The 16,594-nt window shown below is 42.3% G+C and overlaps 1 protein-coding gene across 5 annotated transcripts in view; it reads right to left on the bottom strand.

The window, feature by feature from the left end:
- FAM13C (family with sequence similarity 13 member C) overlaps window positions 1-16,594 on the bottom strand; it is a 117,287-nt gene that overhangs the window by 22,143 nt on the left and 78,550 nt on the right. For all 5 annotated transcript variants that reach the window (XM_038140034.1, XM_038140033.1, XM_038140037.1 and 2 more), the window contains 3 exons: window positions 13,516-13,637; window positions 5,916-5,979; window positions 132-282 (listed from right to left, as the gene is read on the bottom strand). In XM_038140034.1, coding sequence (XP_037995962.1) covers window positions 132-282; window positions 5,916-5,979; window positions 13,516-13,637 — 337 coding nt within the window. The remainder of the gene's footprint in view (window positions 1-131; window positions 283-5,915; window positions 5,980-13,515; window positions 13,638-16,594) is intronic.

The following is a 16,594-nucleotide window of genomic DNA, read 5'->3' as shown; positions in this document are numbered from 1 at the left end:
TGCAGGAGGAAATGGTGCTTTGCATTAGCTCTGCACTGTTTCCCAGAGGGCTGCAAGCCTGATTTTAAAGTGCAAGTCACAAGGCTTTTTTATAATTGCAAATGAGAACACATCATGGCACGCTCGCTTACCTCCACAACTGGCCCCATCAGCTTGCACACTGCTCTGGGCTGGAGAAGGGGCTGTGTCCTTGGGTGCCGGCAGCTGGGGAGTTTCCTCCTGGGCTGGCAGAAACGCAGAGCACAGATCAGTTTCCAGGGCTTGCAGCTTCAACAAAGAATTCTGCAGACAAAAGCAGAACATTGGGCTGGGTAGAGAACAACAGGGATCAGCAATTGCTCTTCACCTCCCGGAGCCCATCGGCAGCGCCTGCAAAGGGGTGTTCCACTGCCAGCTCCGGGAGGACGTGGGGAGAGCAAACGTGCACTATTCCATGAGTTTCTTGACTCCTGGTTATTTAAGTCCCAATTTACATGGATTATTCATGGCACGTGGGAAAGATGACTTTGTCAGCAAAAGGCGATTTATTCCAGGAAGCCAGGCTGAGATGGTGTCCCTCTTCTTGGGCTTGAAGCAATACATTAAGGAAGTATTTCATTCATTGGGCTGACATCACGATCTGATGACATTATGTCCCTCCCCATTTACCATTCATAAAAAATCAAATCTCCCTCTCCAGCCTGTGAGTGCGGTACACAGCAGTGAACAAAGAGTTACTGACAACACGATCACTCTAGGGATTCTTGGGAAAGAGATTTTTTTTTTTAATTGGCTGTTTTAGAGATACTTCATTATGTAGACAGGGCTTTTACGTGGGCTGCTGCCAGTTCTACAGGGCAGCAGATCATTTGTTATCTGCTGCAAAGGTAAAAATCAACACATCATTGTCACTGGCTGCAGGCAAATCAATGACAGGGACAGTTATCTGCCACATCACTTCCAGCCTCTGTGCCATGCGTGGTCCAGCTCCGATTTGAATTTTTAATGCTGCATGCAGCACTGAGCTGCACGATCTGACACAGGCATCTCACTGTGATGGAAATGCTGTGAAAGCCCTAATCACCATCTGACTGGGCAAAATGAGTCACTCCCCACACCCCACGCATTCAGCTCCCCCATCTCAAGGGAAATACAGCTCAAAACATTAAACAAAACCACACAAGGCTGTCCTAATAACCACACAGCTGGCACACACAGAATGTACGTATAACATTAAGTCACTCAAGTGATACATATTTATGAGGGGCATTTTCGGAAGAAAATAATCTGAGATGCAAAAAAAAAAAAAATTCCTCAAATTTCTACCCTGAAAACTCTTTTCCTCACTCTGTCAAACACCTGAAATGAATTTATTGATTCATTTAATGAAAAATGAATTGATTTATTGGCCTGATTTCCTTTGTGTGACAATACATCACCTACATAATGAGTAGTTTAATACATCTTTGCATTATTTTTGTTGTAAGACTTTTAACTTTTGGTTAAAAAAAAAATTCAGCTCAGTTGTCTGAGAAGACCAGGGATGACTTCCTGCCTTCATCCTTTCATTCCTTTTATGAAATGCAGGAAAATTAAGGAAACCTTCTTGCCCCTAAAAGCCTTCAGGTGCATTTCCTTGTCAAGGGAAGGGTGCTGACTTGCGTCATACATATGGCACTGTTTTGGGAAGTCCTCATTTCCCATTGTCTGCCATGCCCACTAAATCCAAACAATGTGACTGGAATTATCACAGCCAGGCAGAATTTTACAGTCATTAATGTCATCTAGCAAAAGATGACTGTACCAGTTACAAACCAGTGACAACTCTGATCCCAGCCTGGACCTTACCAGGAGAACAGCTGATGAAAATTAGGGAGAACACAGATGACAACCCATAAGAATGTGCCTATAAGGAAAATGTAAGTGAATGTCTGATAAAAGGACTTAACCTTCATGGACTGCTTCTTCAAGCATTTGACAAGAAAAATCCCGTTTCAAGAAAATGCATTCACTTTGCATCACTATTACTTATGACACATTGATATTTATGGGAAGTTCAGTGTAAAAGCATTCTCACAGACTACATTGTTAAACACTGTATTTCAGCAATGCTTATGCTGTTATTCACTAGCTGGTTTATATTCGGTTGCTCTAAGTGATATTTTTCACCCATCTGGGGAAGGTGGGTGGATGGCAAATTTCCAGCCACTGCCAAAACACTAAAAGAAAATCATATAATAATGATAATAGAAATACCTTATCTATTTTCATGAGTGTGCCCTTGACAGGGATTTGAGAAAAACACTAAGTAGCTTTGATTGTCTTGATGTTACCAGGGAGATGATGAATCTGGAGTGTACCAGCAACCCCATCTTACTCCTCAACCACAGCAGAGTGTCACAGCACTTCCACACTGCACTATCCAGGAAAAAGTCACCACAAATTAACAGGAAATGTGGCAGGAGACACAGCTTAGAACAAAGGCCAGCACATCTGCTCTGGGGTAGAAGCAGCCTGAGCACATGCTACTCACAGCACTGCTACGGCCAGACCTGTCCCCAGGGCCTGCCTGGGCCACCTCTGCTCATGGCTGGTCAGAGGCAGTTGCTAAACATATTAGAAGCCAGTGCAAACAACTGAAACACACAGAGGGAAAAGTGTGGCCATGGTGGCCATCATCAATTTGAGAATGTCCCTACATGGAAATCCAGTATAACTGAAGTAATTTAAGCTATGGTGTCCTATATCAGCAAAGATCTCAGTTCAAATACTTCAGATTTGGTGTTCATTCCAGGATCATTATGGTGCCTAACATGAGTTTTTCTGATGCAGTAATTCCTGATTCATCCTAATGCAAATGAAAGGACATATTACTATCTCAAATAGATCTATAAATTGCCTTGAAAAAGTAACCATATTGTTTTCTCTTAAGAAGAGTATCCCAAAAGTTTGAAAAAGAAGCAATTATAATTGTCTTGGATGAAGGTTTCTTATCTCTCCTTATGTCCTCTTAAAGCAACTGACAATTCAAAGATATTAAACTAAGCCAATTCCCCTAGATAAAAAGCATTGCACACTATTACAAATATGGTAAAATTAAGATATTTATATTAAGTTGGAGAAAGACAGGAAGAGAAACAGTGTAGTCCTTCTCATCCATTTGGTTTTTTGATAACACTTTTAACAAAACACGGTCACTGAAATCCCATAGCCTTGTCTGCTGGAGAAGCCACAATACAAAAGGACTGCCACTCCCAGAGGAAGCTCAGCCTGTAGTAGAGACACCTTCTCTACAAACAACAAAGCCTGGACCCACTGATCATCACTCCTTCCAGCCAGTGATTATTGAAAATGAAGAGGGGAGGCCTTAGGTCAAAGAATTACTGAGATAACAGATATGTCTTACATCTAGATGAATGCCACACGCTGTTAAATCCCTCTGGAGAGTGGGACACTGAAAAAACAAATTCTCCCAGTTCATCACCAAGATGCTGTGGCACTGAGAGGCAGTACCCTGTCATGGCGAGGGCCATGCCCAGCCAGACCAGCACTGTGGGATGTGTTGGTCAACGTGTCCAGGAGGCCAAACCTGACAGGAGATGATGTGACAAATGAAAGCCCTGCCCTTAGAAAGAATTTATTTAATCTTTTATCTTAGAAAGATAAAAGATTACCATTATCAGCGTCCTTTGTCTCATTCTTGTGGTCATCCAAAGGTTTGATAAATTTAAGAACTGAGGGAAAGGGAAAGGACCCAGGTGTGCCTCAGCCATGAGCTCTGCTCAGACTCAGTCAGGAGGCTGGCAACAGAGGTGAGGAGCAAAGCACAGGCTTGGTGCTTCCTGCATAAACTGATACCACCCTGACTCCCACATGATGTTCCTGAATGAAAAGAATGCCTGCAGCCTGCTCCTGGGCCTGCTCCTGTGCTTCCCAGACAGGAAGGCAGCTATTCTATTATATCCAGTTTATTGATGGATTTACTGGATTTATGAAATCGGCTGGGGCAGAGAAGGAGAGTAATCCAAGCTTTCAGCATTTAATAGCCTTTGAAGTGATTCATATTGGAAAGAAACTGAGCAAATTTCAACCTGTTCCATTTTTTCACTCTAAGGAAATTAATGCTTTTATATGTCACACTGGAACAGCTTTTTAATCTGAGAGTTCAGGTTAAAATAAGATAGGCACATTTTATGCGAACATAAATAAATCTCTGCAGTATCTGTTAAGGCAATATTTGTGCCTTGAGGCATATGACATTTTCAATTCAGAACTTCCTTTATGGGGAACAAACAAGCAACAATAAGATAGAACAAGATATGCCCTGGGTCTGCATAATGCCACGGGTGAGCAGTGAAGAGAGACACCATTTTCTCTACTCCAGAAAGATAATTTTTCTTATGGCACAGGTTTGCAATAGACCTGAGACACAAAAAAACATCTAAGATTTTGCAAAAGAAAGCACCAGGTTGTAACCCCTGCTGATTTCTCATTGGTTATTAACAATTTATTTTAATTGCTAAGCCAATCATTGGGTTTATTATTTTACACTGATTTATTACATATTTTTTCTTAGCCTTTAAGGAATCCTTTGCAAGGATTTTAAATGGAAGCTTTCAAGCGGAAGCTTCAGTGAATATTTGCATTGGGGCATCTCAAAAGAAACAATAACTTAATGATTTCTCCCCGGGCCTGAGGTGGCTCTACAGAGGCTGAGTGTACTCCCTTGTATTGTCACTGAATGTGCCCTGCTTGTCAGCATTGAGATTTTCTACAGTGAGCTGCACAACAGTGACACAAAATGCAGAGGAAACAATTCACTGCAAGGAGAAGATTAGGTCTGAGTTCCTTTAAAAGGACACATTGTGGACTTCCCCTAATGAAAGTCAGGCAGCTATTAATAGACATAGATGTTCTCTGCCTCATTATGGAAACAAAGCCTTTCCCAGAGTTTTTCAGGAATGGGCTTCTCTTGACCCAGCTCTCTTCTCCCTCTGGTTTTGTTGCATTGTCTTGGCCTACACTAAAAATCCCAACTGCTCCCTGTGTAAGTCCCATGTCCCCCACTGTCCTTGCAGTGTGAGTGGACTCTGTGCCAGGGTGCAGGGTCCCCGGGTGTGGGGAAATGCTTTATAGGGTTTCTCACTTTGCATAACTGCAAAGCTTGGCTTTACCCCCTGCCCCTCCCAGGGTATTGCTGGTGGTGAGAACCTCACCCAGGCTCATCCATTGTTCGATGTTATCACACCAACAGCTTTTTGTGCTTCACCCACACTGTGCTCCTGGCACAATCCCTGTGAAAGCAGCTTGTTTCAAGTGTCACTGGTGTTATTTGGCTTTCCTTGCTTCCCCTCTTCAGCTCTCCCCTCCTTCCATCTTACAACCAGAGCACCTTTTAGACTCCACCATACTGTTCTTAGCTAACTTATGCAGGATGTAGCAACCTTGAGTACTCCTTATTTTTAAACAAAACATATTTATGGGTCATATATATATGACACATAAATATATTATAAATGTAAACATATAATATAAACATATGATATGTAACATATAAATGGTTCATATTTAACAGATGAACCATTTTGAGTTGTAATATGAGGAAAAAAATTAAATGTTCTTGAAAGATGTCCCTTCACTCAGTCAGTATTGTGTGTTTGATTCTTTTCTGACCATAAACAAAAGGCATCATAAAGTTGGCTTAAAAAAATATAAAATCTCTTCCTTCTAGCTTTTCAGCTGTATGAGACAGCTTTTAGCAGTCTCATACCACACTTTAAAGCTTTTTCACCAAAAACATGACCACAATCATTCATTAAAAAGCTAGACTATGATTATTCAGCAATTACATTATTCCAAGACTTTGAAATTAACAAAAAACCAAAACATCTATTCAAGATTTATAACATTGTTTTTCAACTTTTGGTTACACTTACCTCATTTAAGCTATTAAACTGATCAGTTGCTTCTTTTGGTGAAATGCTTGTGCTCTGATCTATTCTACAAAACAAAATTTAAAAAATCATTCAGTAGATTGCCTATCTGCGCTGCAAATATCTCAAGCTTTTAATCATGTGTGTATATAATTTATAAATTACAGAATAAATCTGTTTTATTAAAGAAATAGCATTTCTGTGAAAGTAACATCTCTATTTTTTCACTTATACAAAACAACAGTGGTTTTATTGGAATCCTAAATAATACATCTAAACTGTTAATGAAGTCCTGGAAACTATGACATTAACATCTGGGCTCACTCTGTTGTGTCAACAGATGTATGTTCTGTGACTCAGTGAGCTAACAGGGTTAATGCCAAGAAAAAGCTCAAACACACGCTTAAATCTAAGCACAGTCTGTCCCACATGCTGTAAATCAGGAACAAGAGTTTTCCCATATCACAGCCATAAAGAATAAATCTTTCCATATTTAAATTTGATGGCATTTCAGGCTCCCAGTCTTCAGCTTTCTGCTTTTGCCAGTTTCAGAAAGGCCCTGGGTGCTGGAAATCCTGTAAGAGAGATGTCATCATTTTCTAGTGAGTGTCACCTGCCTGCCATCAGAGATGTCCACATCTTTGGTTTTCTCTCAGTGTATTGCTGCTTCTCCACATGGGAAGAGGAAAGGAAGGCCCTGGACTAGTGAGGGGCAAATTCTTCCCCCTGGCTGTGGCCACTGAGGAGCTGTGCCCCACCCAGGCAGACGAGGCCCACACAGCTCCCAGCGTCAGGGTTAGGTCCTAAATCACTACACCAAGGAACAAAACTCAAGCCTGGAAACAGCTTCCCACAGACTGAGCGACCCCGGTAGCCTCCCACCACCACTCTGTCCATTCCCAGAACAAGGTGAGGCTTCCCACACCTGGTTTCAGAGCCTAACATGGGTGTACCACAAGCTGACTCAACTCAGGGGAAGCGAGAGAACTGCAGCTGTCCCAGAGAATGAGATTTGTCAGTGCTGAAAAGGTGCTGATGTCTGCTGGCCCCTGGAGACTCACTCAGATGTGATCAAACCCAACACAAAACCCAGATTCCTTTGCACAAAATAATTCATATTTTCTGGGCATAGAGTCATCCCAGCAAAAAGAAATACCTGTAAAATCCTCTAGAGACCTCAAAACCAGAACAGAGAGATACAGAGGTGTTTGTTGTAGTTCTTCCTGGATTTGTAAGGCATTTAAAGACTGAAATGGTGGCTATGCCACAAACCAGATACATTGGATAGCTACACCAGAGTGAACAGCCACTTGGCTCCAAACAGGATCCAAGATGTGCAACTCCCATAGGAACAGAAATGAGTCATGAGAACAGCAAAAGGACTAATTTAATAGGAAAGAGTGAAATATTTATAGTTTGGTTTAATAACACGTAAGGAGGCAGCTGCAAGGCTACAAACAGCTGAAGAACTAATTCACTAATGAAGAAAAAATATTTAAGGTGATTTATTTCATTGAACTAGAGCTAGACATGAGGGAAAGGATGAAAACAACATGTGTCAGACTTGCACACTTCTGGTATTCATTTGGATAACTCCTTTCAGGGTGCATAACAGAGCAAACAGGAGCTCTCCTTAATAAGATAAAACAAAACAATTTTTTAAAAAAGACAAAACCAAGCAGCAAATGCAAGCAGCACTTTTAATAGGAATTGTACAAGGTTCTACATCATTCACAGCTGTACACCTCACGAGTCTTGCACTCTGGAGAGTAAAAGGTTTACAGCAGCCATGAGGTACCACCTCTCTCATTCAGGCTGATGTTCTTGCCAGCTGTTTTAGGATGCCTTTAATCTTTCATTTTACTGTTCCTTTTTACACTAGAAATACTGGAGTAAGAAGCTCTTATTTATGCATTCTTTAAATTCTGGAGATACTGAAATCATTAAGATGAGCAGCCATTTCTGCGTGATGAGCATTAACATTTTCAGTCTCCTGTGTGCTGAGCTGATTTTACTCTACACAGAAAGTTTTGGGGTGTGCTTTTTCATTTTCACCAAGATTAATTGCTCTGCTAGGCAAATGCAGGTTTTCTGATTGTCACCAGGCAACACAGGGCTTACAATTTAATAACTATGGTTTGGATTCTACTCTCATTAAAAGTCAATCACAAAATATCCATTAACTTCAAAAGCAGCAGGAACAAGCCCTCATTTTCCATCTGTGCTGAGTACATTAAAATTATTTTAGGCCTTAGCTGAAATTTTGAATAATTGCAGGCACCCTTATTTTGTATAATTTACATCCTGTAAAATAATGAAAATTAAATTCTCTCTGTGGTTACTACTCAAATATATGTCTCTCATCCTCCTTTGGCAGAATTATCCTTTTCTCCATGACAGAGATGGCAAAGATGCAATAAGTAACATGTGTACATTTGAGGCTTGTGGATATAAGGAAAAAAAAAAAGGAAAAAAAAACCCATTCAAAATCTAATTATCATAACAGAGCTCCTACTAGACTTCAAGGGAGAAATAAATTTGCATGAGCACTGTGCTGTTTAAAATACAGACCAGGACATGTGAATTTTTAAATTATGCACAACATCACTTTTAAACCTGCATAAAATTAAAATAAAACCACATAATTTTAAAAGCTGGGGAAGATGTTTGAAGATAGCCTAAGCAAATCCCCACCACGTTTCCTCTGTGAAACCCAGAAAGGAGAATTATGTTTTGTAACTTGCAAATCTCACTCCAGCCCAGCCCTGGTCACACAAACCCCATCCTCAGGCTGTTCGTGTGTTTAAGCACCACAACGCCCCACATGCCTGGCGTCTTGGCATGGGTAATGCCACGGTGAGTCCTGCCCCTCCACCTCACAGTATTTTGTGGGATGAAACTCCTTTTCCAGAGTCACCTGCAGTCTATCCTGGCGCAACACTCCTCCCCTGTGTCCAGTCCAGGAGCCAGTGAGGGTGACCTAGGTGGTTTACAGCTCATCAGTGGCAGTCTCAGCTCCCTCGCAGGGCAGTGACTCAGCCTGTCCACAGTTACAGCAGAACATACCACCAGCACATCTCAGCACCCAGAAAACAGAAGGCTCCTTTCTGAGGCCTTCCCAAATGGCAAAAAGCATTATGAAATCATACTGCTGCAGGTGGATGCATCAAAAACACACCTGTGACTCCTTAGAAAGCAATGCAGAGCTGCAGAAAGCTTTGGGGTGAACATAAAGTATACACCTGCAATGAAAGACAAATCCACCTTGAAGGGCCCAAGGGCACTCCCTGGGCAGTCCCTGAGTGCTGGAATGGGAAGTCAGACAGGGAGCCAGTGTAGCAGTACCTGTCTCATTAGTCCCAGGCCCTGTGTAACCCAGGCAGAACTTTTTATTCTTACTAGGAGCAGCTCTCATACTCAGCAGGCGTGGTCCTTATCGGGGCTGCAGCAAGAGCTGCTCCTATCTTCTTCCTCCACTATCCTCTCTCCATCCTCCCGCCCCTTTTTTTTGTTTGTTTTTTTGTTTGTTTTGTTTTTGTTTAATTGCACTGCAACCCAAAAGCTTGCTCAGAGACTTTTCCCTGCCTTGGTACAAGAAGTATCACTGCAACCATAAACACCAGTGTTTTAATACCACCATCTCTGAAGAAATTTTTCTTAGGAGCTGGTCAGTCATTTCCCAACTTTCTCCCTGCTCACTTGGCTGCCTGTGCAGGTGAGGAAATGCAGACTCCCAGGCTCTTTCTCAGCCATGCAGGTCTGCATGGGAACATCAGGACTTCTGCAGCTTCCCTGCTGCCTCCCACTCATCTCTGAGGTGTAGCTGTTCAGCAGAAACCCTGGAAACCTCAGGAGTTCCCACCTGAGCTGCACTCTCAAGACATACTTGCCTTGCAAATTTAAATATTGAAAGCCTTGCTAGAGCTTGGCCTCCCCTCAGAGAAGCACAGAAACCTTGGGAGGCTCTAGCTGACCCCAAAATCCAGAGCAACCCTGGGCTACCAGCACTTCCACTTCTCCTGCAGAACAATCACAAGTCTGACAGCAACCACCACTCTACAGCCTCTGCCAAAAATAGAGTGACAGAATCACAGAATAGGGACCAGATAAGTCCTGATAAATGAAACCACTTCATTCCCAGTTTATTTGGGGAATGGTGAAGTGGGGGAACTTTCAGGAATTTTTTTTTTGGGCAGAAAACTTCACCCCAAACTGTAGTTCTGAATTCCACACTGACTTGACACGCAGCCTTTGCTGAAGCATTGACCTTCCCACTGCCCAGGGATGCTTTGTTTCAGCCTCCTCTCTCTGTAACAGGCATCTGAGGAAAGAGCCAGGCTCTGCTCAGGTAACTGCACACAGCCTGCAGCCCACTCCAGTTTTGCTGATTGCCTTTGAGAAGGCAATTGGCAGAAGCAGCTGTTGTAATCATGTCTATTGTTCCACACTGGCTTTTCTAGTCTCTGTTAAAAAAAAGCCAATTCCTTTATTTGTTCCCGGGACCTGCTTATAACTTTTATCTACCTTCTATCAAGGTGCAGATTATATTGCACTCATATCCAAACCCAGCTACACACAATGACCAGAGCAGTATTCAGTGTAATCTCGGGTAATAGTATTAGAAATTTATGTTCTGGAGAAAAGGTGTAAAGGTTCCCTTCCATGCAGATGGTGTTTCATCTACTAAATTGATGCTGATTTTCACAAATCATACATGATAAACACCTCTTGAGGTTGAAACCTTTGCTTCACGGGTCAGGTACAGTTTAGCCAAAAACAAGACACTATTCCCTTATTCTTCTGGCTGCAAATCTCTTCAAGTCTATTCTTCCATTTGCCTCAAATCCCACGAAACTTTCCTTTATTGTTTCAGTGGTTACCATAAAATGAAAGTACTCCCTCAAAGAAACAGTAGACCCTTCTAAGTCATAATTCTGTGGATTGTTGCTCTTACATGGCCTGGTTTGTTTTTCTCTGTCACATCTGTTTATGAGAATCCCTTGTCAGAATACCCTAAACTTAGATTATTCTGCTTAACAGGAAGTGTGCTGAAAATTTTTCATATTTCAGCAGTCTTTAATCCATATTTAGACATTTCAAAATGATCTGTTTTTTAGCTGCCTCACAGATTTCTTAAAAACCTCTGTAGAGTTCAGAGGTATTCAGACTTTTAATCCCCAATGAGACTAAAGGCAGAGCTATATCCCCCTACAGCAATTCAGTTAAAGCAGAACAACAGTTTCTAGGATGCACTAGAAACAATCAACCTTGATTTTTTATTTGAGACAGACATAAGTCCTTCTTCTCCTGTACTCCCCCTACACATCTGATACATAAGGAGAGGTGCAGCATTGTGTCCCTCCCCTCTCCTCCTATAGACCAGAGAGCTTTTAGTTTGACTTAGGGACACTAGGCAGGTGTCCTGCCCCAAAGCACTGCTAATTTTACCAGCAGCCCAGCAAAACCAGTGGAACACAGTGAAACTTGGGGTTTGTGGTGCTGACAGATGTGTTCTGCCCAAATCTAGCTATGATTGCTGCCTGCTGCCAGCCCTGACTGCTTAACCTTTGCATGTCCCCCAGCAGAGAAGGCAGAAAACAAGTCAGGACATCATGCCCTGGCAGCAGTGTCCCAGCCTGTTTCTGGAGTCAGTGCTGTGAGCCTGGTGCAGCTGCCAGAGACCCCTGTGAGCTGACACATGGACTGTCACCTGCTGTGGCCCTGCCAAGGCAGCAGAGGGAGGGGGCAGCTGGTGGTGACCCTCAGGAGGGGTCATCAGACACGGCGATCCTCAAACTGGAGCTGGGAACTCCAGCACAGGTGAGTGGAAGTGCCCTGGCACAGCTGGGTGGTGGGAGTGTCAGTTCAAGGACAGTTAGAATAAAGAGGGCATTGTGTGTGTGAGGCCACAGACCACATGTCAACACTGGTTTATGTTTGAAGTTCCTTATTTGAGAGTAAAGTCACCTACTTTTTTTTTTTTTTTTCATAATGTAATCAAATTGAAATATGGTCAGAATTGAGATTTGATCACTGTGCTTGCACAGCACTTAGAATGGTAAATCCAGGCATCTTTCTTTAATAGACTTAGCCCTTTTGGATAGCAGGCTTTCAAAGGAGCTATCATGGTGTTAAACAAGAATAAACAGCACAGTGAAAAGTTGTTTAATGCCAGGCAGACTAAAAAGGCCAAACAGTTGAAGTGGACCGGGGAACTTTGCTGTGGTTGCTGTTTTATTCATGCACACTCCACTCTGGTTCCTATCTTTCTCTGTTTGTCTTTCATCACATTCCTTTCAAAATTAACCAGTCATTTATTATCTACCCATACAGAAATATCCCACCAGCAGAGCCACTGGGTAGGTCTGATACCACACTCAGGAAGCTTCTCTTAACAAGTCCATGAGATTCTCTCCTCACATAAGGAATGTCAGAAGAAGAGAAGGCAGGCTTCCTAATTAGAAACACTTCCTGAGATGCTGTGTTTCAATTGCATATACAAGCATTGGAGGGCAAAAGCACTTTGTTGTCCAAGCTAATTAAATGCTTTTTCATTCTGCTAAGTCTTCCTTTGAGTGCAGAAATTAAGATCATTTACCATGTTGCCTCCTAAAAGCTGTGGAGAAAGCAACCAGTTCATGTCACATAAAGCACCAAAGTGCCATTGGATGGCCGCTGTCACTGCTGTCCCACTCCTGACTGCAAACAGACCTCGAGCCAGTGAGCTCTGGCTGTCAACCAGCTGTGCCCTGAGCCACTGAGCATCCTTGGGATGGACTGCTGCTGCAGCTGCTTCAGACCCTCCAAAGGGAGCCAGAAACTCTGCCAAAGGGCACCAAGGCTATCATGCACATCAAGAGAAACAGCAGGGACCTGGCTCACCTGACAAAAACTCTGTGCTCAGAAAAGCAGAGACAAACCAGCACCTGAACATGGGAAATTTGTGCCCCCAGATTTAGTAAGGACTAAATCTTATCCTTAGGACACACCTTCATCGGTCCTTTGGGTGAGTTGAAACCCCATTTTTAGCCTTTTGCATGGCCACGATGGATGAGAGCAGAAGCTGTGACTTCCAATACTTAGCAGAGCTGAGTTACTTCATCACCTGCTGAGTTACCTGCCATCAGGACGTGGTTAATGCCAGACCTGAGCACACAGTGCCCTTCCAGCACCAGAACAAGCACAGCTGCCACAGCACCCAGAGCCTAAACTGGACATAAATGGACACCCTTGCTATAATCAGGTGTGAAGGTTCCCATTCCCATTGCTCAGAGAATGCAGCTCTGAGAAAGAGAGGCAATTCAGCACTGGGGGAAAAGGAAAGAAGTGGAGAAGTATTTTTGAAACTTGGCACAGAGAGGCTGAAGTTTCTAAACTGAGGACGTTCTTTCTGCTTCGGATGTAAGGGATTTAAAGAATGATGAAATTTGCATTCTTATCTTTATCCCTTTCACTTTCTCCAAACAGTCCTAGATGTATAAATATAGAATACACTGCCAACAAGAGCCAGGAGTCTGAATATTTTATGCAGAAGGCAGCAAGTGAATTAGCCTTTCCTACAGTTAATCAGAAGTGAAACGTGCTGTGTTATCCCAAGTCTTACCTTGGCTGGAATCTCACAACTGCTTCCTGGCATTTCAAAGCCACATTCTGTGCATAGTTATTAGCTGAGGCTCCAGCCTTCCCCTGCCACTCTGAGAGGCCTGGCAATGCACACTCCAGCTCCTGCACAAAGAGAAACAAAAAGAAAAGCTGAATGCGCCCTGTCAGGACCAATCCTAGCTTGGCTAAATATTTTGCTTCAGGAAAAAATGCTGCATGAGACCAGATGTTGGTTGAGAATCTTAGTTATTTTTTGGTAATAATCTGGAAACAACTGGAGAACACAAGAGATAAAAGGTTCTAAACAAAATAGTATGTTATTTCATTGGAAAACAGTTTCTGAAACCAAAGCAGACTGTAACTTTTTTGTTTATTACTTAAATAACAGATTTCAGCTTCAGAGCTAAGAGGTTCTGTACAAAGAATTCATTTGAAATTATTTACTCACACGTCAGTAAGATTTTATTACTTGGGAATCATCAAAAAAATCTGTCTGACAAAGGCAAGTGCTGTTAAATATCACTTAAATAAAATACGTAAAATTTAACCATTTGCCTCTTTCCCTTCCCTAACATACATGTAGCTTTATGAATAGAGTATTACTCTGGGAGGAGGGAAAGGCAGTGAGGGGGAAAAAAGCCACATCACCCAATCTGCTGTGCAGAAAATAAAAAAGGCAATTTAGCCCAAAAAACTGAGCCAAAGAACAGGAATGAGAAAAGTATCCATTCAACTCCAAGCTTTTGAAAAGCAGTTGTAGGGCTGTGAAAAGATGTGTTTGGTACATCTTGATTTCCTTACCTATGACATGGGTTGCAATATTTCCTTTGCACTTCAATGAAATAAGTTCATTAAGATCTTTGAAAATGTGATAATAAAAGTGGGACCTTTTTTTCTACCTCTTTATTAGCTTTTGTAATCATACATTTTAGTCTAATAGTTTAAAAAATTAAAATACAATGCACTCTGCAAAACAACAGAGCTCCCTTCCCTGCCAAAGCAACGCACCTGACTCTGCTCCAGTGCCAAAGCTTGGTTGGATGCATGGAAGTCAAAAGTCTGGGTAGGACCCTTCAGATGGGAACTTGCAGGGCATAGGGAACACAGCAATTCCAGCTGCTTTCTGCTGGATGAAGGGGAAAGCTGAGGACAAGAGCATGTGCTGGCAATAAGCCCTTGCTTGTAGGCTTGATGTTAGAGGACTTGGGTGGCTTTGGGTTGCTTCTGTATTTTTTCTCTTTTATATCTTTGTTGCTGCTCAAAAATCATGCCATTAGGGTGTTAACAAGTAACATTAGGGAAACACCCTTGATGGAATCTCTGTTTCTAAAGAGCAGTGAAATCCTGATGTGTCACAGGCACCTACAGCAGAGCCCCATCTTCTACTGCATTTTTGGTTTTTTTTCACTAAAGAGGGTGACTTCTACAGTGAAATTGCATCATAATAAACATAAATAGAGTATACCCAGAAACCAAAGCAAAACTTCCAGACTGCCTGATGTGTTCAAGTGTTTTTGCAGCTGATGTGCCAATGTCAGCTCTGGCTTTTTGATTACTATGCACTTAAAATCATAATTTTAATGTCAAATTATTGGAAGTTCTTTGACACACAAGCAATTTGCACACTTCATTTATACTCAAATACAAAACTTTACTCAGCAGTTTTCAGCGTTGTCATCTTTAGGCACTGAGTGTCAAGGCACCATTTTTATAGCCATTTACCTTGATAATAAGATTTTAAAACTGAACTTTCACTGTCTCTGCCTATTAACTAGGAAGTTTGGTGTTCTTTTGTAAATACGTATCAAAAGGGAGTTTGAGGATGAGTCATTCAAGAATCCATACTCATGACTGTGCACCAAAGGTGAGTGACAGGAGAAAGGATTGGGCAAGGGAAGCAGACTTTCTATTCCTCACCATCTGTTCTCACACTGACTCCCTGGAGCATGTTCTGGGCATATGCTTTCTCACTTCTTGAAGTCAAATAAATCCTAATTACTTGATTTCCTATAGATGAGTGTTGCAGAATTGCTAAGGAAGCTGATGGAACCATGGAAAAGATGAAACCAAATAGTTGGAGTACAGTGGTGCAGTCACATTCCAGCAGCCTCCTCTCTTCCCATACTCTGTTTGGAAAGGTCGCAGCTGCCTCCAGAGCCAGCTCCTGCTCCCAGGGAAATAACTGCAGGCAACATGCAAAGTACAGCCTTACTCTGGTGACATTTTGCTATCTGATAAATGGTCAAGTGAAGTCACCCGATGCTGCTCTTTTATTACACTTGGATTTTTTAATCATCAGTGTAAATCTAATAACCTTTTCTCCATGAAGACCAAAGGCACATGACCACAGGGCTACACTTGTGCTAAAAATATCAGAGGCACAGGAATCACACTTCAGCTGAGAGCCTTGTGAAGCTCAAAATCCTGTCTTCCCTCTACTTGATCACAGCTGTCTGTTCCCTCTCAGTGACTTTTCTACAGTGGAAACCCCTTGGATTCTCACAACTAGAAAGAACCACGCAAAAATGGTTCCCATCCAAACAGATTTTAATCCTTCCAACACACTCAGCAAACTTATTCATCTCCAAATAGTCTCTTCTAATTTTAAGGGCACAGTTCTCTGTAAGAGAAACTCATGGGCTTATAACACATAAGAGGGAATAGCAAACAGTTCCTTGGCTTATCAGAGCAACACCTTTAACAGAGATTCTGTCACTGCTCTGGTGTCACTCTTTCTGATGCTACAGAGAAGTCAGGCTGGGGAAGGGAGGAGACTGCTGAAAAAGCACTGTGCCAATAATCCCAGGAAAGCAAGGATGAACTGTTTAATTATGATTTGCAGTGCATCCTGCTTTTCTTTCATAAATGATGTTCTCAGAAAGTGCTGTTTGGCAGCTGCTTGGGAGTACATCATTTATCCCATCCAGTGGCTTGGTGGCAAGGGGTTTCACCAAGGAAGGTTGATGCAGCTACAGTGCTTCACCACTTCTGCCTCTCCTAATTCAAACCTTTGAGCCGTGTGAAAATTATCTGCCTGGCACCATTTTTCCTTCCAGAGGCTGCATATTCAAGTCATGCTG

This window comes from Motacilla alba, chromosome 6 (genome assembly GCF_015832195.1).
Source record: "Motacilla alba alba isolate MOTALB_02 chromosome 6, Motacilla_alba_V1.0_pri, whole genome shotgun sequence".
Classification (NCBI taxonomy): Eukaryota; Metazoa; Chordata; class Aves; order Passeriformes; family Motacillidae; genus Motacilla; species Motacilla alba.
The sequence above is the reverse complement of the archived record's forward strand: the minus strand, read 5'-3'. Positions and strand labels throughout refer to the sequence as shown.